Source organism: Micropterus salmoides, unplaced genomic scaffold (genome assembly GCF_014851395.1).
Source record: "Micropterus salmoides isolate LMB-PRFRI ecotype aquatic unplaced genomic scaffold, ASM1485139v1 Ms_hic_scaffold_14, whole genome shotgun sequence".
In the NCBI taxonomy this organism is placed as follows: Eukaryota; Metazoa; Chordata; class Actinopteri; order Centrarchiformes; family Centrarchidae; genus Micropterus; species Micropterus salmoides.
Genome location: NW_024040485.1, coordinates 15,850,689 through 15,873,833, shown reverse-complemented (window position 1 = coordinate 15,873,833; position 23,145 = coordinate 15,850,689). Strand labels below are relative to the sequence as shown.

General features: G+C 42.6%; 1 protein-coding gene across 5 annotated transcripts in view; it reads right to left on the bottom strand.

The window, feature by feature from the left end:
* Window positions 1–1,369: 1,369 nt before the first annotated feature.
* The window catches only part of znf521 (zinc finger protein 521), an 88,920-nt gene continuing 67,144 nt past the window's right edge, over window positions 1,370–23,145 (bottom strand). For all 5 annotated transcript variants that reach the window (XM_038717970.1, XM_038717971.1, XM_038717967.1 and 2 more), the window contains 3 exons: window positions 19,891–20,022; window positions 13,481–13,596; window positions 1,370–2,825 (listed from right to left, as the gene is read on the bottom strand). In XM_038717970.1, the coding sequence (XP_038573898.1) occupies window positions 2,796–2,825; window positions 13,481–13,596; window positions 19,891–20,022 (278 nt within the window). In that variant the 3' untranslated portion in view covers window positions 1,370–2,795. The remainder of the gene's footprint in view (window positions 2,826–13,480; window positions 13,597–19,890; window positions 20,023–23,145) is intronic.

The following is a 23,145-nucleotide window of genomic DNA, read 5'->3' as shown; positions in this document are numbered from 1 at the left end:
ATGAACCCCAGAGAACGCCCCTGCCAAAGCGCCCACAAAGTCTCACACTTGGGTGAGTGTCAGAAACAGCGCTTGTGCATGCACTCGTGTGTAGCTGCATGTGTGTTTTGCTGCTTAGGCTGGCGTTAAAAGGGAGGCCGCAGTGCTTCTGATACGCCTCACAAGTGAATTTAATTAAATCATAAATATGAGCTGGAGGCCGCCACCCAATTTAATGTAATGGATGATGTGGGCCAGTCCATCTCTGGCAAAGCAAAGTTCTGGACCCGTTTAAATGCCCTTGAAGCTTATTAAAAGTGCCTGGCACAGGGAGATGCTAGCAAAGTTGTTTAATGGATGCCCAGCTTGCATTCAGTATGACAGTTAATGTTGGGCCGTACCATCTCTGATTTTGACGAGGGGTTCTGTCTCCTTTGTCGAATTCTTGTCATTGTAAGAGGCCCTGCCCATTCCTCATCTGAGCCTCATTATAGTACCGTAATAAAAGCTAATAAATGACAGACAACATGCACATTTGATGATATTGTTGAAAGAAGAATATTCAATCAGACAAGCTTCAGAAACCTCGATTACACATGTATGATACAATACTGTATGTGATCAATTTCTGTGACAAATTAGCTTCATTATTATCATCCAGAGGTGTCACATGTATATGATTTTATATATGTTCTGCACAAAATGGATCAAAAGAGTATATATAGGAATATTATTAAGCTTCTCTTGGCATTCTTTTTTATGTTTAAACATGCATACAATACATGGATAATATATTTTATAAACATAAAATATCTGTAGTGTATTTCAAATTAAGCATTAGTTTACAGTCATTTGTTATTTACAGTATAACCTAGTTATAATTCTATGAGCTGCAGCACTGAGCCTTTTCCAAAAAAACTGAAAGCTTAAATAAATGTTATGTTGCTTGCGCATCACCATTGATGAATCATTTGCTGGGACAGACAGATGTTGTTGCATGGGTTTTGTCCCATTTGGCGAAGGCAGAAGAATCTTTTCCTCCGTCTCCTGGAGTGCTGGAGGCTCCCTAAATAGACCTAGCGCAAGGGTGTGTAGAATGGGACCGCACAGGGTGATGGGTAATGGAGTCATTAATAACAAAGACCTCCCTTAAGATGCTCAGATGTTTGTTAGGGAGAGCCACGAGGGAGTGAGGAAATAGGATGCAATTTGATACAATAAAAAAGCAGTGTAAGCTTTTGATATGATGAGCATGTTTATGCTGTCATAGGTTTTATCTAATGGGTTAATTGTGTTCACACGTGCGAGTGCACGCACACACACACACACACACACACACACACACTGATATTGTATTTTTAGATAGGCTAGATAATGAAGGGACAAGCCATTTCCTCATACAGTTTTTAATATTTCCATCACATGTGCAACACAAAAAAAACGAGGTCTGCCAAATACAGAACTCCATATTTGTACAATACATTTTAATAACATCAGAGACAACTGTCCTTTTGCTGCAGGAGATGGTGATTTCCTGTAAACTGTGTACGAACAATTCTCAATCAAAATGTCAAAACATTAAAGTTTTATACAAAAGTGCATCTCAGGTTCAATGAATGCAAAACATTTACATAACAGAATCGTTTAAAGTTTTGTATGATGCCACAGTGGCGTCCAGCTTGAGCAGAGAGCAAAGGAACAATGCAAAGAAACAAGAGGAGTACTTGGGCACTCTCCAGGAGAGCCAGGGACAGAGTTTTTTAACTACGGTATATCCCCGAGACAGACTGAAATTGTGTTCAGTCTTCATGACCCCAAATCCAAATGGATTCACTCCCCGACTGCAAAAAAATATGTAGAGATAACAAAACATAATGGAAAAAAATATTCCAGTAATCTCCAGGCTTCAACGAGCAGTAAACATTAACAACAGAAATGTACAGGTTGAGTCAGTGGGCTGGAGATTTCCCCATGCTCTGAGAGCCACATGGGAGCTTCACGCCTCTGTTCACGAGCCAACCAGAGGAACTAGCCTTTTTCAAATCTGTGTCACTGCGTTTGCATATATCAGCATCCTGTCCTGTTTTTCTGTTCTCTGTGTTGTTTTTTCATTTTTCCCCCTCACTTCTCGTCTGAACTCCGGAGCAGGCAGCGCAGATTAGTCGCACCGCCGTTCTCAGCTGGTCCTCTGGCAGCCATGTTACGACGGACACACAGACAAGATCTCAGCCTATGCTGGTGAATCAAGCTTTTCTATCCCATAATGATTGACCACATCAGTATACAGAGTCACACACTGCGCAGTAGGAGTGGCGCTGATGAAACCAGTCCTCCTGACAACACTTGCCTGTTCCTACAGCTTCCTACGCTCTCAGTGGCACCCTGTTTCTCCTTTGCACAAACTGGTTGAGTCCCATCTGGTCTCGACATTGTCATGTCATTGATCTTTTTTTCCCCCTTCTCTTTTTTGGACAAACATTTTGAACTGTACATTGGCAAATACTGTATAAGATTGCAATATAGCTGTAGGTAAGCAACACATGAAGAATTCTATGTACAAACAAGTTGGCCTTTTCTTTATTTTTGAAATAATGGTTAGTAAAGAATTGAGAGGGTTATTTTATGTTCTTTCCCCCTCTTTCTTTTTTTCTCTTTTCTTTTTACTTGCTGTGGCATGGTTCCTTGTGGTGTAACTGAATCGAAAGTTCAGTGCAAGACAGTCAGTGGGAAACTGCACTGACTGTAATTGGCGGTCAGACATTATTCTCTGCGTTACGTGATCCTTGTTCTTGGCCACGTTGCTGATCTTTTCCATGTTAGCTGCTGTGCTGAGTCAACGTGTGGTTCTGCAAGGACACAAAAAAGAAACAGGGGAAACATTATGATCACATGCACAAATGTAGCTTTCATTTTCCTGACTTTTCAAAAAAGGACATTGGAACATCTTCATCTTCCATACCAAGGTTGTTACCAAGGTAATGTTCTACACCTTGATATTTATTTTAAATGTTATGATTGAAGCACTGTCTTTTGATTATCTTGACATTTGAACATCATCCTTATTAGGCTTTCATTCTCCACATCCAATTAAGTTGCACTGGATTCAAATCTGTGTGTGGATCAATACCAGTTGGCTTTGGGATTAAGCATAGTTAAGTCTTGGTCTAACACAAAAGCACAAGACTACTGACAGATAACATCACATTCCTCAGAAATCTGGCCTCCCGATCAAAGGCTGTGTCCATGGATACAAATCTATAACAAGGCACTGACACACCTGATGGAATATCATCCTGAGAGTCTTGTTTATCCAGTGCCTGGATGTATTGAATGAGCTGCAGATGTACACAGTACAGAAAAAAAGTTTTGAATTCTTCAGCTGCAGGTGAGGCTGTTGATGATTTGATCCTCCACACGGCTGTGAATATGTAACGGTGCAAAATTCACTATGACAGGATAACAAGCTGACAATATCACTCTGTTTTGCTGTATTTCCAAAATGTATGCAGGCACACACACAGACCGTTGAGAGTGGTTGTAGTGGGGCAGCTGTGCCAGGTTCTTTAAAGGGAGTGTGGACCAGGGGGTGTGTAACTGGTGTCCCTGGTGGGCTGAATCCAGGTCATCTTTTGAAGTGACTGCTAATCCCTTTAATGCAAACTACATGCCCCACTTGCTGCGCTCTGTTTAAAACACGGCCTTGGACTCTCTAAACTGGCATGGACTAGACACACCTGTCACAGAGTCATCAGCACGCATGCATGCATAAATACACATACACACCATTGCACACATTCACTTTGTTGTGCACATCGGCACAGAATTAAGTGCACAAGTATGTGAAATGATGTTTTTACCGCATAACTAGTTTTGAAATGTAAAAGAAAGAGATCTAAAATGATGAGTGGTCCCACAGTAAGAAGGTTTACCAAAGCAGTCACCTTCAGTCCTGTTGGTGTAGAATCCCTCGGGCAGTGCTAGGAGACGACTATTAGCCCCCCCCGTCTATTCATTCCTTCCCTCTTTACCCTTTCAGCTGCCTCCATATAAAGCATTTAAACACCTCGACAGCTTTCCTTTCAGCTAGGGCGATTACTTCCCGACAGGTGGGGTAATAAGCTGTTTGACGGGGAACAGGAGTGTGACCCCTGTAAGGGTTAGCGTGACTCGCCTGGGCCCTGCTCTCCCTTTTTTAAAGACGCGGCCCCGGACAGCTCCTCTGCTTCCCTCTCTCCTCTCTTGCTGAAATAAAGCTCCTTTAAGTGAGTCTGGGAGGAGACTCCCCACGGGACGCCCCCCCTCCCTCCCCGCCCTCCTCACACTCCACCAACCCCCTACCCCCCGGTGAAGACATCCTTGGCGTTGCTGAGGAGGGACAGGAGCACGGCAACCTTATTAATGAATGCGGCCCATTACCCGTCAGCCTGGCTCCTCGGCGACTCCCAGAAGCCCCTGCAGTACGTGACTTCAAATGGCAGGATATTGACACGAGGAGAGCAAAGCGGCTAGGACTGAGTGTGTGTGCCTGTGTGTGCCCGTGTGTGTGTGTGTGTGTGTGTGTGAAAGAGAGAGAAACAGAGAGAAAAAATTTGTGCTCAACTGAGTGTGCATACCTTTGTGTAAGTGTGCCAGGGCGTCTAGGTGTGTGTGTGTGTGTGTGTGTGTCTGTGGACCCCAAAGGAACGTAGCTCCTTGGATATAATGTAGGGCTCGTAACAGCTATTAGAGGGGAAAATAACCCCTCTGGGGAATGGCTCCCCCCACTGCATGTCCCAACTCTGTCTGACACACACTGCATTCTACCTTTTCCTTAAACATGCCAGGAGTTTTCTCACTAAGGGCTTTCTCAAGGACGGTGTTAAACGACTTCAGTGGCTGTGGCAGCCATGCAGACTAAAGGGAAATAGAGGAAAAGAGGGGGAAAAAACATTAAAAGAAAATGAAACTGATACCTTTATCTCTGTGGATACTGAACTCCACAGAGTAGCTATAAACTGTTGTGTGTATGAGTATGGAAGATGGAAGGGAAGGAGGGAGGGAAGGAGGGAGGGGAGGGAGGGAGGGAGGGAGGGTGGAAATTCACTTTCCAATCTTCATCTTTGTCAAGTTCTTCAAGTACCTCTGCACCAGCGCTGTATAAGTATAACAGTACCCGACCACAAATGTCAAATTAGATGTGAAAAACATAATTCACGTTTTACGCAAGAAAATGACCAAAATGTCCACTGCTCCGCCAAGGAGGATGTCACTAATGGTGTCACACCAGAATCACTGCAATTTAGGATTAGATGCCCTCCATTAAGCCTTTTAGCTCTCATCCTAACTCCCTCATTCAATGCCATCCTATTCCCCCTGAAACTCTGCCATTCCCCTTATCATCCATTTCCTTCCCTTCTATCCAACCCTTAATCTCCTCCTCGATCCTTTCAACCACCTGCTGGCCACACATGCCTGCTGCAGGGCCTAGTTACCAGCAGTGTTCAGGTAAACCATAGCAGTCAATTCTCCACTAAATTAAATTTTGCCCTGATCAATAATGCGCACCCGCTTCTCCCTTATGAAGACTAGCTGCATTGGCTTGGAGCGAGCCTCTTCCTCCTCTCCTATTCTCCTCTCACCAGCTCTGTGCCACCGCTAAACCACCACTTTCATCTGATTACATCACCCTACTGCAACGCCCTCAGGGGTAGTGGAAGAGGAGGGGGAACATCCGGCAGGGGTCTTGTGTACCCATGCAAACAGGTGCAACATGTCTTAGGAATTTAACGCTGCTGCAGAGGGAGAGGGTGGGAAAAAATGGTGAGCGATTGGAGAAGAGCAGAGAGCAGAGAAAGTGCAAGTAGGCTGGGGAGTTGATTTATTAACTAATCATTCTTTATGTCGTTCCCCATTGCTCTGGTCTCCATCGATAGCGCCCGGTCTCCAGTGAGGCAACAGAGGTGCATCTCTTACATCAGCTCTGCAAAGGAAAGGCCAGTCGACCAGCAGACACATTTTCTCTTTCATCTGATCTCGCTGTATTAAAGACAATCCTCACATTGTCCAACATCACAGAGAGAAGATGTAAAGCTTAACGCTACGCTAACAATGTTTGATTAGCATAATGTTAATACCTGCAGAGAACATGTTAAGTACATTGTCTCTGCTCCTCTACCTGGTGTTATCCAGCATGTAACATTAAACCCAGGCTTTATCAAGTGGTTAGAGAGCTGAGTGAGCAATAATGACTTTTTAAACGTGGGCCCAAGTGTAGAGCTGACCAGTGATTTGAACAGAATCTGTCACATTATGCAGCCTTAAAATTGTGCTTTATCTTTAAATTCAAACAATTTAGGGATGGTTATTTATTAAATATATGGCATAATAAAATATTACCAAAAGTAATATTAGTGCATGAACTAACTCTTAATAAAAGCATAAATAAAGGCATGATTTTTTTTTACAAAGCTGTTATCTAATACAGTTGAAAATGTAATTGCATTGTATTAATGGCAATGTTCTTGGTACAGTATGTGTAATGTAAAGTAACAAAAAACAATCAAACCCAAAATGCTATTGATCTACAATTACTTAATATGTTTATGATGTAAAAAGTTATAAAAAGCCAACAGTAAAGCAGGAAGAACTGCAACTATTATTAACATTACACGATTATTTATGATGCATCATTTTGTGGCCTTAAACATGTACATAACTTAAAGTAAAACATTCTTTAGGTATGAAAAAAAAATCATAATGGTACATAAAATATCAGTAACACTGTAAATTTCCTGGTTAATAATTGTAAATTTCTGATTAAAAATAAACTTATAACAACATATTTTGCATTATTTAATGATCATTTAAAGAATAAAGACATTTATTTATGTCTGTTGATGTACTAGTCCAACAGGAAAGCATAAATGTGCTATTATGAGTCAAGTAAGTGTTACTTACAGTAAAGATGACTCATTAAAAAAAAAATAATTAGAAGCACCTTCATTTCAAACCCTGCGGCTAAAGTGTCTTATTTAGTTTATCTATAATCAAAAATTGGAAGGAACCGTCAAAACTGTAAACATCCCAGCTCTGATTAAACGTCTTATCAGTCTGTGCCGAGTTTCTCTCTTACCCTGCATGGCTGACATACAGTAAGACTGCATAGCTGCATCTGGAGCACGGGGAGTGTGCACAAAACCACTGAGACCTGAGCGTACCCGTAGTCATCACTCAGGAATTTAATTAACGCATCATCAAATGATACTAAAACAAAGAACCTGTGGTCTTTCTTCATGGCTCCAAACTGCAGGGTGACTTTAGGCAATGAAATCACTTGGATATTGAAGCAAATTTATGTTGTGTGTAATGACAGAAAGATGAACATGTTGGACAAGAACAAGATGAACAATTAGTAATTACCTCGTTGCGTCTTAAGTAATTTTAAGAAAGCTTCTGCCACCATGTCAGATGTTTTCTTATTGTTCAAAACTGTTGTGGAGGAAGACAAGAGTGCTGCATTCTTCCTTGATGTTTAATGGTGTGTTGAACTCGGTCCAGTATTGACTCAGTCCCCCCTTTGTGCATTCCCTACTGTTGACCAGTCCACTGAGGGAGTAATCCTTTCCTGCTTTGACCTCAGGCCAGGCTTACTGCCGGCTAGTTTAGCCAATGAAGAACACAATCAAATAAATAAAGAAATAAATAATACAGCAGTTGGCATTCTCCACAGTCATCACTTATCAGGCCGTAGGGAGGGTTGACCCCAAACACTGTTGTGCCACAACCGGTCTGGTCTCCTTGGTAACAGATTGTCTTGTTTGAAGTGAGGTGCCCAGGGAGTTATGGTCATACAGTAACAGCACTAGGCTAAGGTGGAGTTGACGACAATGAATTTCAATGTCTTCCATGTGTGTCATTTTTGTGTCCGGTCATTTTCACAATGAACGCTTGTAAAAATGTATAATAAATCCATAATGCTTGAAATGCTTTGATTAGATGTCTAACTACCCCAACCAAATGCTTCTGAGGTATAACCGGAGATGACGGACCACCATTTTTGTGGGCTGGTGCTTTGTAGCTCCAAATGATACTCATTACCCTGTCTAAGTAGACAAGTGAATGGTACTAGAAACACACTATGCAGTGATCCTGCTGTTTGACTGAGGTAGCAAAACAACTGCACAACTGCTGTGTTATTATGGGGCCTCATTAAGTGAGGAGAGAGTGGGAGACGGGGAGAGGGAGCGAGGGAAAGCAATAGAGAGAGGGCCAGTGAGAGGGAGAAAAAAGAGAGGAAGAAAAAAAAACACAAGAGAGCGATACAAACTGTATTCTGAGGTGATAGCAACACACAGATGCCTTTCCAGCCAAAATGAAGACTATGACTAAAGAACCCAATTAAGGGCTTTCTTAGGGGAGCCATCTTGGGAGGGGGATGGGTCTTCCTGGGACATGAGCCCTGGGCTACATCCTCTAATTAGACAGAGCGAGGGGGGAGGATCTCTGCCTGTCACTGGGAGGGAGATGGGGTCCATGGGGTTCCACATGTCAGTCCCAGAAACAAAACACAATTACTCTCACATTTAACCACTTCAGTCAGGGACAGACTTTGACTAGGGATGCTACAGAGCCACCCACCCCACCCCCTCTCCTGTGCTGCTAGATATGCCACTTCACAAATGCGGAGATTTTTGAGGACTAAATTTTCTCCTGCATTTCCACGTTTCTATGAGGAGGCGAGAGTCGATCTGCACTCTCGTGATTCCCACCGAAATGGAGGAGTGAATCAGAAAATTAGCTTTTAATTGACCGGTGTCGTTCAACATACTTTTCTAAAGAGTTAAATTACTTTGGTGTTATGATGTGTGGATATGAAATTCAAGAGGGAGTAATTGTTCTAATGCTGTTTATTCTGGCCTCTGCTGCATTTTGTTAACATCAACAGCATAATAGACACTTGAAAATCAAATCACTACAGACAGTAAATTAAACCTGTAGTGAATTTCCTGAGAACCGTTTAAAATCGTATTTATCAAAGTTGTGAAAAAGTCAACTAAGAAAAGTAAAGGAGACATGTTTGAGGGAGAGATCCGGTGATGGATTCTAGCACAGTACACCAAGCGTCTCCTCTTTGTTTGGATTTAACTTTCCCCAGTGGTGCAACACAGGAAAAAGAAAAAAAGAACAGCTCAAAGGCTTCTGGGAGTTTTTGTCATGTCTCCCTCCAGACAATGTGTTTGCATGCACATATCAGACCCTGGGAGAGACAGACACAAAGACAAATACATACAGCACGCACACAGATGTATACACATAAGAACTGTGAAAGAGAATATCCTCCCAGGATCATTAGGTCTGTCATGCTGTCTAATTCTGATCCACCTACAAAACTAGAACACCACTATTGTGATACATCACTAGTCATCTAAGGGTGTTTTGTCCCCATTTACAGTGTGTGTACAGTGCTGTACATAATTATAAATAAGCTTAAATATTAATGATGGTGCCTCACAAGCAGCTGTTTTTTTTTAATTCATTGTTCTTTTATTTTGCAGTGCAACTTTTTTGAAATGGTGACAGAATTCTGAGCACCTGGGGTGATGAAGAAGAAAACAAGTTGTCATATAAAAGGAAAAAAATATATATACAACTTTCAAAAGCGTGAAGAGCTGTCATACTTGGCAGATCAAGATATTCACAGAAAATGGGGTGTTTGAGAGCTGCATAGGGACAAACACATGAAGCTTTGCTTTTGTGCGACACTTTTGGGACGCAGGGCAGTTGGGGCGTTTTTGGGGGCATATTTTTAAATTCATATTTAAAAAAAAGAAAGAAAAACTTCTGGGGAATTAGGTCTCTGTGCTTCATGCTGACGAGTGCCATTCTTATGATTTCATGAAAAGGAAGGGAGACAAAGAACGGCCTAAAATGTTTTTTAAGAGCCTTCACTCATAGGATCAACTTTAGTAATATCATGCAATATCATATTCATAATACATTCAACACATTTCATGCACTTGTTTCCTCTGTTTTGTCTTTCATCTTCTCCCTACTTTCTCTCCGACTGTCCATCCCTCACTTTCTCTCCCTATTTTCTGTCGAAGACGGACGTTATGACATGCATAGCTGTTTACACCTGGTGACCGTGAAGCCTATAAATATGCTTAATTAAAACAGTGGAATTGGTCACAGCTTGGCAATAATGGCTATCACACGGGGAGAGCAGAATCTCATTTGTGTGGGGAAGTAGAACATGATGCAGATGTGCTCTTGTCACTTTCAGCACTCATTAAGGCCAGGGAGCTTCGGATTGTCTTTGAAGGAATCCTTTTAAAAGACACTCCAATTAAGGTACGTGTCCTGCGGGCGTCTGAGGAGAGGAAGAAGTCATACAGTACCCCAGTCTTTCCACTCCACTGTCGATCGCGGCACGACTTAACACATGACTTACAATCTCGTGTCACTTCGAAGGAATGATAATGAAATTGATAATGAAATTGGAGGACGAAGGGGGGAAAAAAAAGACAGCCTAGCTTAAAAGGAACAAGGGAATCTCACGCAGAAAATGTCATCTCCACTGTTGTGTAACTTCAATCTCATTGTCTTGTCTTTGGAGGAATTGGGATCACTGGGAGAGAAGCCCCCGATTGCAGCCCTCCAGTACACTGCATCGCTGGAGGAGCTGAACTTGTGTGTTTCTTCACAAATGAGCTGCACTCAGAGAAATGTCAGATTTAAGCTGTGGCTAATACTGTGCATCCATCAGTTAATGAATCTGGCTAATTAATCCAGCCTAGCAGCATTGTCAGTGGCTCAGTTCCTTTCGCAAATGTGAAAAGCTACTATATCTGACGCCAATGCAAAGGGAAAAGGAAGTTTATTATCAAGTTTCAAATTGCAATGTGGCCTTTCCTAAACCCCCTTGACATTTTTTTCTCATAAGGGGGAAGCTGCTTTTAAAATAACAAGACAGTAGATCTTATTTGGGAGAGAGGATGTAGTCATGTCTCCTAGTTGCACAAGGGGTGGGCAGTAGTTGATGGTCAGAGAGAGTGCTGCACAGCCAACCCACTTGCCCTCCCCATCAGCACCTCATGAAATATCTAGACTTTGCTCCATATTTTAATGGGGTGAGGGAGAGGGATGCACAGGGTGGAGGCAGTGTGAGCGTGTGTGATGGTGGAGTCCTCTGGAGAGTTTCGAGGGGAATGGTGGTCTATGCATCTCAGTGCTTATTTTTTGTGAAAGAAAGAGGAAAGAGAGAAATGGAATGAGAGTGAGGGAGAGCAAGAGAGATTATTCTCCTTTGGAATCTGGATTCTGGGGCACACAGGCCCAGGAGTCAGTCAATCTGGCTGGTCTGAGGGGGGGCGGCTGGGCGGGGGGTCCTGGGAGGGCTGATTAGACGGATGCTCTCCCATCATCCATCTCGACAGGCTGGCGAAAATTGGCTAGCCCCTCGCAGGGTAGAGTTCACGGGGGGGAGGCGGTGGGGGAGGATGTGGAGCGGTGCACTGGATACCTGTCACAGCCTTTGGTCTGTTTCAGGATCTCAGCAGCAAATTAATAAAATATCGTTCCTGCTTCCCTTTACCTGCCGTGGCAGCTCTCCCTCTCGCCGCTCCTTCTCCCAGCTTGCACTGGCCCTTTGACCCCTCCGACTACTGTGAGAGATGAGGAGCCCAGGCAGCCTGTGAGTGGGCCAGAGTGTCAGGGAGAAATAGGGAGTAACTCCAAACTCAAGACCTGGCAAAGAGAGAGCGCTTCTACTTCTCTCGCTGCTGGAAGACAGCTCCACTTCAGACAGACTGCCAAACGACTGCCCCATGTCAGTGAGACATTTTGAAGTGTGATGCATGGGAAATGGCAACCGCAAACAAACAACAACTAAAAACAAGACTGCCTGCACTGTTTGTTGAAGGCTTTAACTATAGATAGTGAAAAGGCAAATCTAGCATTCAACATTACTAAGTTCAGGAGTTGCATCTTAAGATAAAGTGAAAAAATGTTATGAAGGCTTTGACTTGATCACATTATAAAAAAACTCTGTGTGAGTGCGAAAAACATTGTTTGTGCACACATCTATATGAACTACATATGTGTTTGAGAGAGTGTGAGCTTGCACTCACATGGGACTGCCTTTACAGCATAGCACAGGTTGAGCATAATGATTGTCTTATCCCCCAAGCTCATTCCTGCTCTCCTTTTATAACCCCGTTTCACAACAAAGTGCCATAGGTCTTTCATGTTCTACTCTTGTCTCTTCACACAGAGTGTAAAACAATATAATCATGCATGAAACAACACCTCCGGGAGGTGGAGATCACTTCATTCCAAAAAATGTCAGACAAAAAAAAGCAGGAAAACATCCCCAGGTTATTTGAGATTGTTTACAGGTACCTGCTACACCCCTTGCTATATAGAAAACACTCGTACCAATGAGAGATGAAAATGTGATAAGTAGGAGGCCTTGGCATGAATGAAAAGACTCCATGTTGGCAGTTTGGTGGAGCACGAGACTTGTTAAACAACCTTCTCCGGGGTGGAGTTGCATGTTGGTGGATCAGGACTTGTTTTATTCATGGTTGCGGTGCTCAAATGACCAGCAGATAATGATCACATTCACCTTCCTCCTGGCAGACATCCGCCTCTGTGTTTACAACCTGAATCTCAATATGAAAATTGTTGCCGATCAATCGGCAGCCAAGCCCTGGATACTTCCTCTGGCTACTCGCTAATGCATAGTGCTGCTAATCCAAGTATCAGATGGATGTACTTGAAGGATTGGGTTTGGAGCTATTGCTTTCTTTCTTTGCTTTAAGGCAAATTAAGAACAATTGCAGTGATTGGGTTGAACACAGTGGTTACACACTACTCATATTTTAATGATTCAGTTTCAAAAGGTAATAGAAAAAGATCTGGATATGAGAAGTGTGCCACGTGTATGGTAGAGAATCCCCCAAACAAAACAGAGCTGCTTGAAAACATCACCACAGTGAAATAATATAATAAGGTCTGTTTCAATTTTTTCAGGTTCTCCAAGGACCAGAGAAAAAGATTGCTAGAAAATGGATTATCTCTCTAACATTGCAAGTTCATAAGTCCAACTACTAACTTTGTTGAAGGGCAGATACGGTCTCCCAGAGGACAAAGCTCATATTTAGCCATGAGGCCTCCTCTGTGATTAGGAGGGGAGATGCAGGCATATTGACTCAAATGTGTTTTTGCCTCTGCACTGTATGTAATTACCTCTTCAAAAACGAACATTCCACTAATCCTCTAATTCCAGATATTTTAGTGCTCTGCTGGTCTAATAACCAAATCAAATCATATCTGCACATCACAAATGAGTTTTGGAAACGGACTGAAATAATTCCTTCTGAGTCGCTCATCCCAGCCGGGGACATGGAGGGGACAGCCGGAGCACAGTGAATGGTGTTTGGTGTTTGTTAAGCTGTCATGTGTGATTAGCTGTTGCAGTTTCTTCTGGTGGAACCTTTTGCTCTGCCAGCCCAAGGCTCACCTGTAACTCTGTCTGGAAGAAGAACTTCTGTGGGCACTGCGAGCAGTCGTAGATCTTGTCCTCCTGGCCGTGTGCAGAGAAGATGTGCTGCTGGAGCTTATTGGCGTGGACAAACACTGCTCACATACACAGAAAGGAGACACACGGACAGAGGAGGAGACATTTATTAAAGGTGGGATCCTGAAAAGAAAACAATACCATGACAAATACCATGATTTAGAGTGAACGACACAGCTGGTAATGTAAGTAATTTATGCTAGGTTGTGGGTGAGCAAACTGTCACTGCTGCTAAGAAGCAAACATGCAGAGAGGACGGGACTGTTTCGCAGAGACAGCACACCAGCTCCAGACAGTGATACTCACAACTCTCCTCTCCTATAGCTAACATCACAACAACAGCATATCTTGGCATACTGGAATGTGAGCAGGTAATATAACCTGTTACCTGACACACAAATCAAGGCTAGAATGACTGGTATAGTGTTATGTGGCTTGATCTGAGCCACTTTGTTTGTTTCCCATTTCCACAGCATGAGCTGTGTACAATCACGCAAAACACACAGAACGGACAGCTAGCGGACAGTAAGGAGATTTTGATTGGATTTCACTAAAGACCTGTACTGGATTAGAATTGCATACACAACCTTAAATGTTAGTGCATATCGCGTTTAAAAAATGTCACTGTAAGTTGCCTCTACTCTTTGCTTCTTATTGTTGACTGCTGTGAATTAGAGTAGGGCCTTGGTGCCTGCATTAAGGGAACAAAGACAACATCATAATTGCATCTGCCTGAATAAAAATTGAAGACAGACTATGTCAAATGGCAAGGAAAATGACTTAATCACAAACAAATGAATGCACTATCAGCAATAGAACAAAACATTGTTATGAGATATATAATTGAAAAAAAAAAACAAGAACAATTTAGATGTTAACAGTGAAACTAGAGTGGTCATATTCATGGCACTAGAGCTAGTGAATGCATAATGTTTTGGGAATAATGATGCTCTTTATTTAGCAGTACTGTGGGGACAACAAGCCAGAAAATAAACAACCACAAAAAATTGGCATGGCTTCAAGTGCAAAACATGGCCTCCATTAGTCTACATAGCTAATTATATTGACAATATAAATATTCATGGTGTTGTACTACTTATTCATGCAGACTCAGACTACATTCACCATCACATAAACACACAACTCGCTGGCACTTAAAACGTATACCATGCATTTGTGCTTTAATGAAGTCATAGTCCACGCTGGAAAGCTAAGGGGGATGCAATTGTGCATGGGTCTTGAGTGTATGTGTCTTGCATATGTGTGTGTGTCTCTGCATTCTCCAAGGAGCACTTCAAACATGCCGTTTGTTATCCCAGACCCTTGTGCTTTAAGGACGGCTGTCTAATCTCAAAGGTCTGGATGCTCTGGAAAAGTTAGCATGTGGTGGCTTCATTTGAATTTCTTACAGCTCAAAATAACTTTTTTCTTCTAATGCATGCACCGTGGGGCCACAAGGAGAGAGGGATAGAGAGAGGAAAAAAGCACAGCCACAAAAGGTGAGGTGTCTGTCTGAGATGGCTTTGGGGTCGCTGCAGCCCCGTGGCGGGGCTCTGCAACATTAACGTGTCCCAATTTGAGCTCACCTGGGAGAGCGGTTATTAATTATTGAGCTGCGTACACTTGAGACGCACTCTGCTTCATTGAATGTCACACTCCTGACCTGGGAAATAAAAGTTTAGATTCAAAGCAGACACACTGTGGAGATGCTTTCAGACTGCTAATGCCTGGGTGACAGCTGTCTCTGGAACATGGCAGCATGTTAACCAGAAATGAACAAACCTCCTCTAATGAACAAACAACAACTCCATGGTCCATTTCTGAAACTAATGACCACAACAATATGAAGACAAACATGATTGCAGATAGATGGCTGGGTTTTACAGTCTGTTGCAAAACATTTGCGCGCAGGGTTAAGGCCTCGGCTATCGTTCACATTTGTGCTCCAAGAAAGATGACAATTTTCTTTGTGGGGAATACATGCTCTTGAAGACAAAATGGACTGATAAACAATAGCTTTTTCTTTTAGCTGTGTTTTGTCTGCATATACTGTACAGAAGCAGGTCACAGCAGCTGCAGGAAGCCTTCATTATGTCTTTGGCTAGAGGAGGAAAAAGTCAATACAGCAAAAATAAAAATGGATTTGAGACTTGGGGGGCCTTCAAATACTGTACAATAGGGCCAAACACAACTGAGATGTCGAGTTAGCTGCTTCTCGCTGTTTACATGCATATCTGTTGCGGTTCCAGTAAGACACACATTTAATCAGCTATGAATTAACAATTTTTAGCTCTACAGTCATCCATAGGCGAGTGCACAATGACAGCTGAATTAAAGTACCAGAGCGTAAAAAGCATTAACGGCACCTACAAGCCACCTGTTAGAACAGACTTATGACATATAAGGCTAAGATGTAAAAGCTCAACAACTTTTTAGTTAATTTATATAGTTCAGTTTTGACATTTTTAAAGGCTTGGGTTATATTTATGATCACTAAATATGATTGGATGATTAATTTGCTAGTATAAACTGTGATAAACATTTAATTAGTGGACATGTGTTAAAATTCATTATTGTTCATCAAATTAGCATGCAATATACTAATAAAGGGATCAGCTGAAACAGGCAGTGAGGGGACTTTGCATTGGTATTTGGCAGCAAGAGACACATATGAAATATGCCTTTGCAATGCCCATTTAGAGGAGGGACAGAGGCATGTCTTCCTAGAGGGTTAAAATGAGGACACAGAGAAACGGGGAAGAAATAATCCAAAACCACATCCAAACAGGATCAGTGGCTGGCCATTGTGTCTCTCCCTGCTGAGAATGAGAGAGAATAAGGGAGGGGGGGAGAGAGTGAGAGAGAGAACTTTGCGGAGTTTGTTGGCCGTGGAGCCAGAGCAGAGCGGAGCTGAACAGAGCACTGAGCCGGGTTGGTCGTCAGGGGTGTCAGGGCTGAGGGGGCTGAGGGGCCAAGGTCTCCTCGCTGTGGGGGATATTAAGCCCTCTGATTAGATCTCAGGGGCCGCCCATGGCAGACGTCTCCTTTACTACAGGCCCCAGCTCATCTTTATTTTGGCAGGGTGGTGCTCTCTGCAGGCTGCACTGCACCAATACTAAGCTGTTTGTGCAGGGAGGGAAAAAAAGTTTATCCTTTTTTCCCCTTTTCTCCTTTTCATTTATTTATTCGTCTAGCCTACATGTGTTCGTTTCTGCTTAATCCAAGAGTTCACAAAGCAGAGGCCGATCCAAGTGTTCTGAGGCAACACAAACAAATCGGCTGTATGAGTTGGTTTGGAGCTAAAAGCAGATAGCCACTAATTTTGAGTTAAAGCTAAGCCTATGTGTGTTTTAAGGATGTAGGATCTTATAATTCTAACATCACGCACCAGCCGATTGTGGCCAGCAACTCAACAAAAATCCAATTAAACTACTGTACTTGTCAGACTCTTGTGGATTTGAAAGCAGAGCATCCTGTAGTTTTTCCAAGTTTGTACTTCATGCTGTGACATAAGTAAAAGAAAAGCGTATACACACACATGCACACACATATACACACGTACAACTTTCATCAGGCACACTTTCTTCTGTTTTGTTTGTCTTAAGCACATATTCCCAATCACAATTTCCACACCAGCCCTCCCTACTGCTCCTAAGGGTGCAGACAGACACTTCTAGCTGCAGGCTCCCCCACTTCTGAAACCTGTCAAATCTGTCCTGGGAGAGTCAGGCTCTCTCTCATCATCCAGGGGCTTATGGACCTCTCTCCATTTACCCTCCCTCCCCTACACAGTTCTCTTTTCCTCCTTCTCTTTCCCCCCTTTCATCTCACATCCAAACTTGCCAGTTGCAACCTTCTCAGCTTCCTCCAAGTTTTGTCTCCTTTTCTCCTCTATTTTGTCTCCCCTCATCTACCGTCTATGACTTACTTTCCCCCATACTTTCCTCTGGTCTGTTTTGTGGTGTGATGGTATGATTTGTCCTCTCTCTGTTCCCGTTGGACTGAAGATAATCAGGTATGTCGGAGAATGACAATCACTCCCTGCCTCCCACTGAGTTTTGGGTCACTGGAGGGGTAGATCAAACTAAAACATGGGCATCTCATAGGGATGATCTTTTAAACAAAGTGTAACCTTGTTAATCGAGTGAACTCAGTGACCCAGCCACTATTTCTGCCACCACCTAGTTTGATCAAAGTTTTACTTTCGTGTTCAGATTCATTATGTCTGTAATAGGGATTCTTTTAATCTCTAAATAAAGGTTTTGGAATAGTGGACCCAGTGACTCATCAACAGTATCTCAGTAGGCGATTAAAAAGCCTGTTTAATATCCAGTAATGGAAAGTAACAAAGAGAAATTATTCAAGTACAGTAATTTCAAAGTAGTTGTACTTTACATTACTTTATGCTTTACAGAAATATTGTACTTTTTACTACCTTATGAAGATTAAACATACAAAATGTAACATGATGCATTGTATATAAAGTAATTAAACTAAGCTTCACTTTGAACAATCTACAACATAAAAACACTGCTTATGTGTATACATAACATATACTTATAAAGAGATTATTTGGCATAATGAGCAGTTTTGTTTGTATATTTTTATACTTTTACTCCAATCATCGTTCCCTAACCTTAATTATGTGCTGTGAGTGCCTAAACATGACCAGAAAGTGAATCATGCTTTAATCACAGATATTGCAGGAAAACAAAGGAATTACTACTGTTCCTCTGATGCGTCTTGTCTTACAAAAAAGTTGTATATTAATGTCATTTATAGGAGACAGGTGGTTGTAAAATTTTGAATGAAGGACTTGTTACAAAGTATTTTCTTTTTTCTCTTTTCGTTTTATTGTTACTTTTACTTACAGTGAGTAAAAGACCTGAATACTTTTACTGTATGACGCTGTCAAATTGAACACATGATGCAAATGAAGCCTGGTAACACTACATACGTTCATCTAACAATAAACCGTAATTTAGTTTTTTCTTTTCAGGGTAAAAGTAGTGCCTTTTCTCTACTTTATGCCAGGCTCAACTTGAAGAAATATATTCAAGGACAGCTGTCAGCCAAACTCCTCCTTCTCCTGCGACTGCTTCGACTTCAGTGTGCCTGTCCCCTGCATCCCCAATAGAGGGAGGACTTTCAGTCCATCCATACTCTCCACAGCCTGCCTTCCCCACCACCACAGGCCTTCGCCCATCTGTCTGTCTGCTCTGCGACCACAGTCCTGAGGGCGTACTCTGTCTCTCCCTCCTCCCCTCTCCCTCCCAGCATCCCTCTCTCTCATGCGCCGTGATCGATATGGACGCGGAGGGAGAGGGGGGACCTGTCTGTCAAAGCTGGCGGTGGAAAATGAAGGCTCAGATGAAGGAGGCATGCTCTGTATATTAAATGGCCAGACCCCTGTAAGGGGTGGAGGGGGATTCGGGATGGGGATATATCAATAGGCTTCTGCTAAAAGAGAGATAAGGCCAAAACAGCAATGAGGGAAGTAGAGGGGAGTAGAGGGAGGAGATTGGAGAGAAAGAGAGATGAGGAAAATGAATATAGAGCTGAGTAGTGAGGTGGATGAAGAGGTAAAACATGTGAAAAAAATATCTTTGCACAAAATGGAAAATATGAGCTAATTATGTTAATTGATGTAATAGTAGAGGAGAGACAAATTAGTTTTTTTGGGCGATGGCTGGATAAAAGGGGGGGTTCAGGAAGCGCAAAAGAGGGAAATGAGCTGAGGACCCAAAAAGTGTGAGGAAGAGTAAAGAGCTGAGAAGGGAGAAAGAGTGAAGAGCTGAAGTTAACGACTTTGCAGATTTCATTATAGAGATAGTTAACCCTGTTGACACTGAAGGAGGGCGCTATCCTCTCAGGAGGAGTCCGGTCCTTCCACCTCCACGCACAGAGACAGATGAGATCATTACAGCTATCAGCACCACTGCCATCCACAATTAGCACATCTCCTTTTCTTTCCCTACTCCTCCATCCCCCATTTCCCCTCAGCTCACACTGTCTTCCCCCATGCTCTCTTTCTTTTCCCCCCTCTCACCTCATGACACTTCTTTGGCCTTGATTTGGAGGCAATTTGACTAAATAAAAAGCCACATGCAGCAAACTGCTCTCAGCTTTAGCCGAACTGCTTGCTTGACCTCTCCCAAGTCATTTAGAGCCAATTCGCCTTTTCACACTAAAAGAGCATGGACATGTAAAGTTTTGCATATTGAGAATGTAAATGTCTCTGAAAAGTTAACATGCACATACAAACTTACTATATTTTTCTAATCTATCTGCCCATTGGTTGTAAAGCCATGATACACAAACACTCTCATGCACACAAACACATGCATACGCACCTGTAAAGCAGACTGGACACTTGAAGGTTCCTCCCATGCCCTCAAAGCTGTGCTCAATCAGGTGGCATTGAAGCTTCGCTGGTGAGTCGAATGACTGACTACAGAGCTTGCATTCATGGTTCAATCCTTCCTCTGCAGAGAAGAAACAACAAAAACACACAGAAAATCATAAGAAGGAAAATAAGCAGAGCATGAACATCTGAGGTCTCACTAGCACGTTCTTTTTTCTTTTTTAATTTATTTATTTATGTTCAACACATTTGTGGCTAAGATTCCTGCCTGCGATGTTCATGACACTCAGACAGGAAATAATACAATGTGTGATCTGCTCCTATCAGGCATATATTTTGCTCAGACGAGGCCTTGCACTTTGAACATGGTGAGCGTCATCTTTTTGAGTAACTTACATGCAAATCAATTATTTTCAGTGTCTGCAAATTAAAACCCATTTAATGAAAGCATAAATTAAGGAAACACTCATTTGTGCTTTGCAGAAACTGCAAGGACAAAATTTTATTGAACCTTCATTTTCAATCATTGTATCATTTCTTCAGTGTGCACTGACAACATGCTTACATGTCAACATTTTTAATACAGAACAGATTCCCAGTTTATCTGCTTGGAATTAGAATTCCCTACATGCCTATTTAAACATTAGAATACCTCAGCCGCGGCCTCTGATAGCTTAAATAAATGTCGTTCAGACTGTGATCCTGCACACTCATTTGCAGCACAACAATCTGCTGACTCAGACTTCCCCAGCACTGCCCATCTCCAGTGCGTCAATAAAAGGCTTATACACTCTTCCATGGGGCCAGACTAGTGCTCTATCAAACTCCTGCCAAACCTGACATTAGGCCAGCTACAGCAAGGGGGTGGGGTGGATACACTCGGGACTCATCTAGAGTTTATCCCCAGGTCTCTACAGCCCAGTGCCCACCACATAGGCCCTGGGTACCAGAAGCACGTATACACAATCCACCTAACCAGCTGTGCCCGGCTCAAGTCCTGGAGGATCCAAGTACAGGGTTAATCGAAGGTGCTTTAAGCAAATCTGGCAAAACATGTCTACTGAAAAAGAGTGCTGTAAAAGGTAATCAGCAATCCCTCCCTTTTGCAAATTTGTGTTTTGTCTTTGAAAACACTTTATTGGGGGTATATAAAAAGAGGTAGTATCTTTAGTTTGTGCACCTATAGATTGATTGTGACTAATTCTGACAACAGCAACTCAATGACCCCTGCTATTTCCAGGAAGAGAGGGGAAAGGAAACATCTCCTGCTGTGCCAAAAGAAGCAGTGGGAGTGTATACATATTGAACTTCTTACTGTAACATATTACCACATGTTCTTTTACAATCTTTTTTTTTAATAACCAAAACATATGGCATGGTATATCACACGTATGTCTAAATCATGAAAACACTCTCAAGTTGTACATTAACACAAACTCACAGTCTATGTTCCCTCATGTCTGTTTGGTAAAAGGTGAAGGCCGATCAAAGCAGCTCATAGTAGTTTGAAAGGGAACGAGGTGATGGTGTGTTCTGCAGTCATGCATTTGACAGATGAGATATTCTGTAGCCTACATGTGTGTCTGAGTATAACAGCACGCATCAGCAAAGGAGGGGAGGAGGGTGGCATCCACGCAGCCATGCAAGAGGATCACTGCCCTCTTTGATCACCATTCAGTTTGCTTATCTGTGTGAGGGTGTACACTAAGGTCAAGCTTGCTACAGGGTTCACAGATCTGTTCTTCTGCCATATGCGCAGCCCTCATTTGACCCCAGTACACAACGCTGTCCCTTTGGAGACCTGGCCTGCTTCATTATGCAGATAACTCTGCACCTGCCTGACTGACCTTGTGTATGTGCATGTGTGTATTTATGTCTGTGAGCAGGTGCATCAGGGGGGAAATAGCAAGAGATATTAATGCAGTATGCTTTAAATTTGAAGAACAAGGTTGGTGTTATTCTACATATTTATTATTACCATATATATTTCTAAATACCATAAATAGACTAAAACCAACAATGTGTTAGTCCATCTCAATACTTTCCAACTTCCCTACCCTGACCGTGGTTCTTAGACTCAAGACCCATTGGTGCGCGAGCAGGATGTTGTATTTGGAATCGACTCAAAATAAACTAAAGTGCCCATGTTCTTCATAATGAAGGAATATATATCACCTATTGCAACGGCGTGGTTGAGTGACATGTTTTAATAGTTTCTGGACAACAATGGCACAGAGGTATAAGCTACAGAATATCAGGCTTTGCTTACACAGAAACTCCTGTTAAAAGGCTCAATTCACTGTTGGTTTTGGCATTTTTATGTGTTTCATTGACAATAAAAAGGTTGCCATATAATTATTTTATTAATATATAATATAACATGACTGTATAGTGATATGTGTTAGTTTATTCACTACATTCTTCATATGTTTACATACAACTCTGAAAGAGTGCTACATAATAGGTATATAAAGACATGGAAAGAGAAAAGTGGTTGAGAGAGAAATAGAGGTTCTGAGTCTGTCATGAGTAAATTGTGCTCTGTTAGCCCCCATAATGCAGCCTGTAGGGCTGGGTTTGTATTCAGCTGTGTAACATGGGCTGAATCAGGCTGGCAGCCTGTTTCTTAGTGAGTGCCAAGGGAGGAAGTCAGCTCGCTCGCCCCTATAGCTGCCTCATTGGGCTGAGGTCACTTCCTGTCGCTCCCCTAGCCCTTCTCCAGGGCTGCCCAATCAGCATGGCCCTGTGTGAGCCCCCACCCCTCTCTATGCACTGAGCAGACTCTGGATATAGTTACAGGGCCACTGGGGACTGTCAGCTTTCTCTCTCTATCCTCATCTCTCTCTCTCTCTCTCTCTCTCTCCCTCCTCAGACTATCTGTTTCCAAGTCTCCCGAGTCTTCTCTGCTGCCACCACCCTGTCCCCCTGCACTCCTAAGAAAATCCTTTAGATGAGAACTGCTCCTGTGCCTGCTCCCTCTAAGCATCCCTGACACCAGCAAAGTAAGCCCATCTGCATATCCACGGGGCCTTGCGTTCCTGTGGCTCATGGTTTATGTATTTCACAGCTCCTTAAAACACAAACGCCTAATATCTCTCCCATGTGGAGGACAGGAGAGGGAGCGGGAGAGAGGAAAAACTACTCTGGAAAAGAACGGTCTTTATTTCTCTGCGCTGTTTACTTTTTTTTCTGGGCTGAAGTTCATGTGCTGTTGAAGGTTGTTTGGGACATTGGGGCTTGCAGG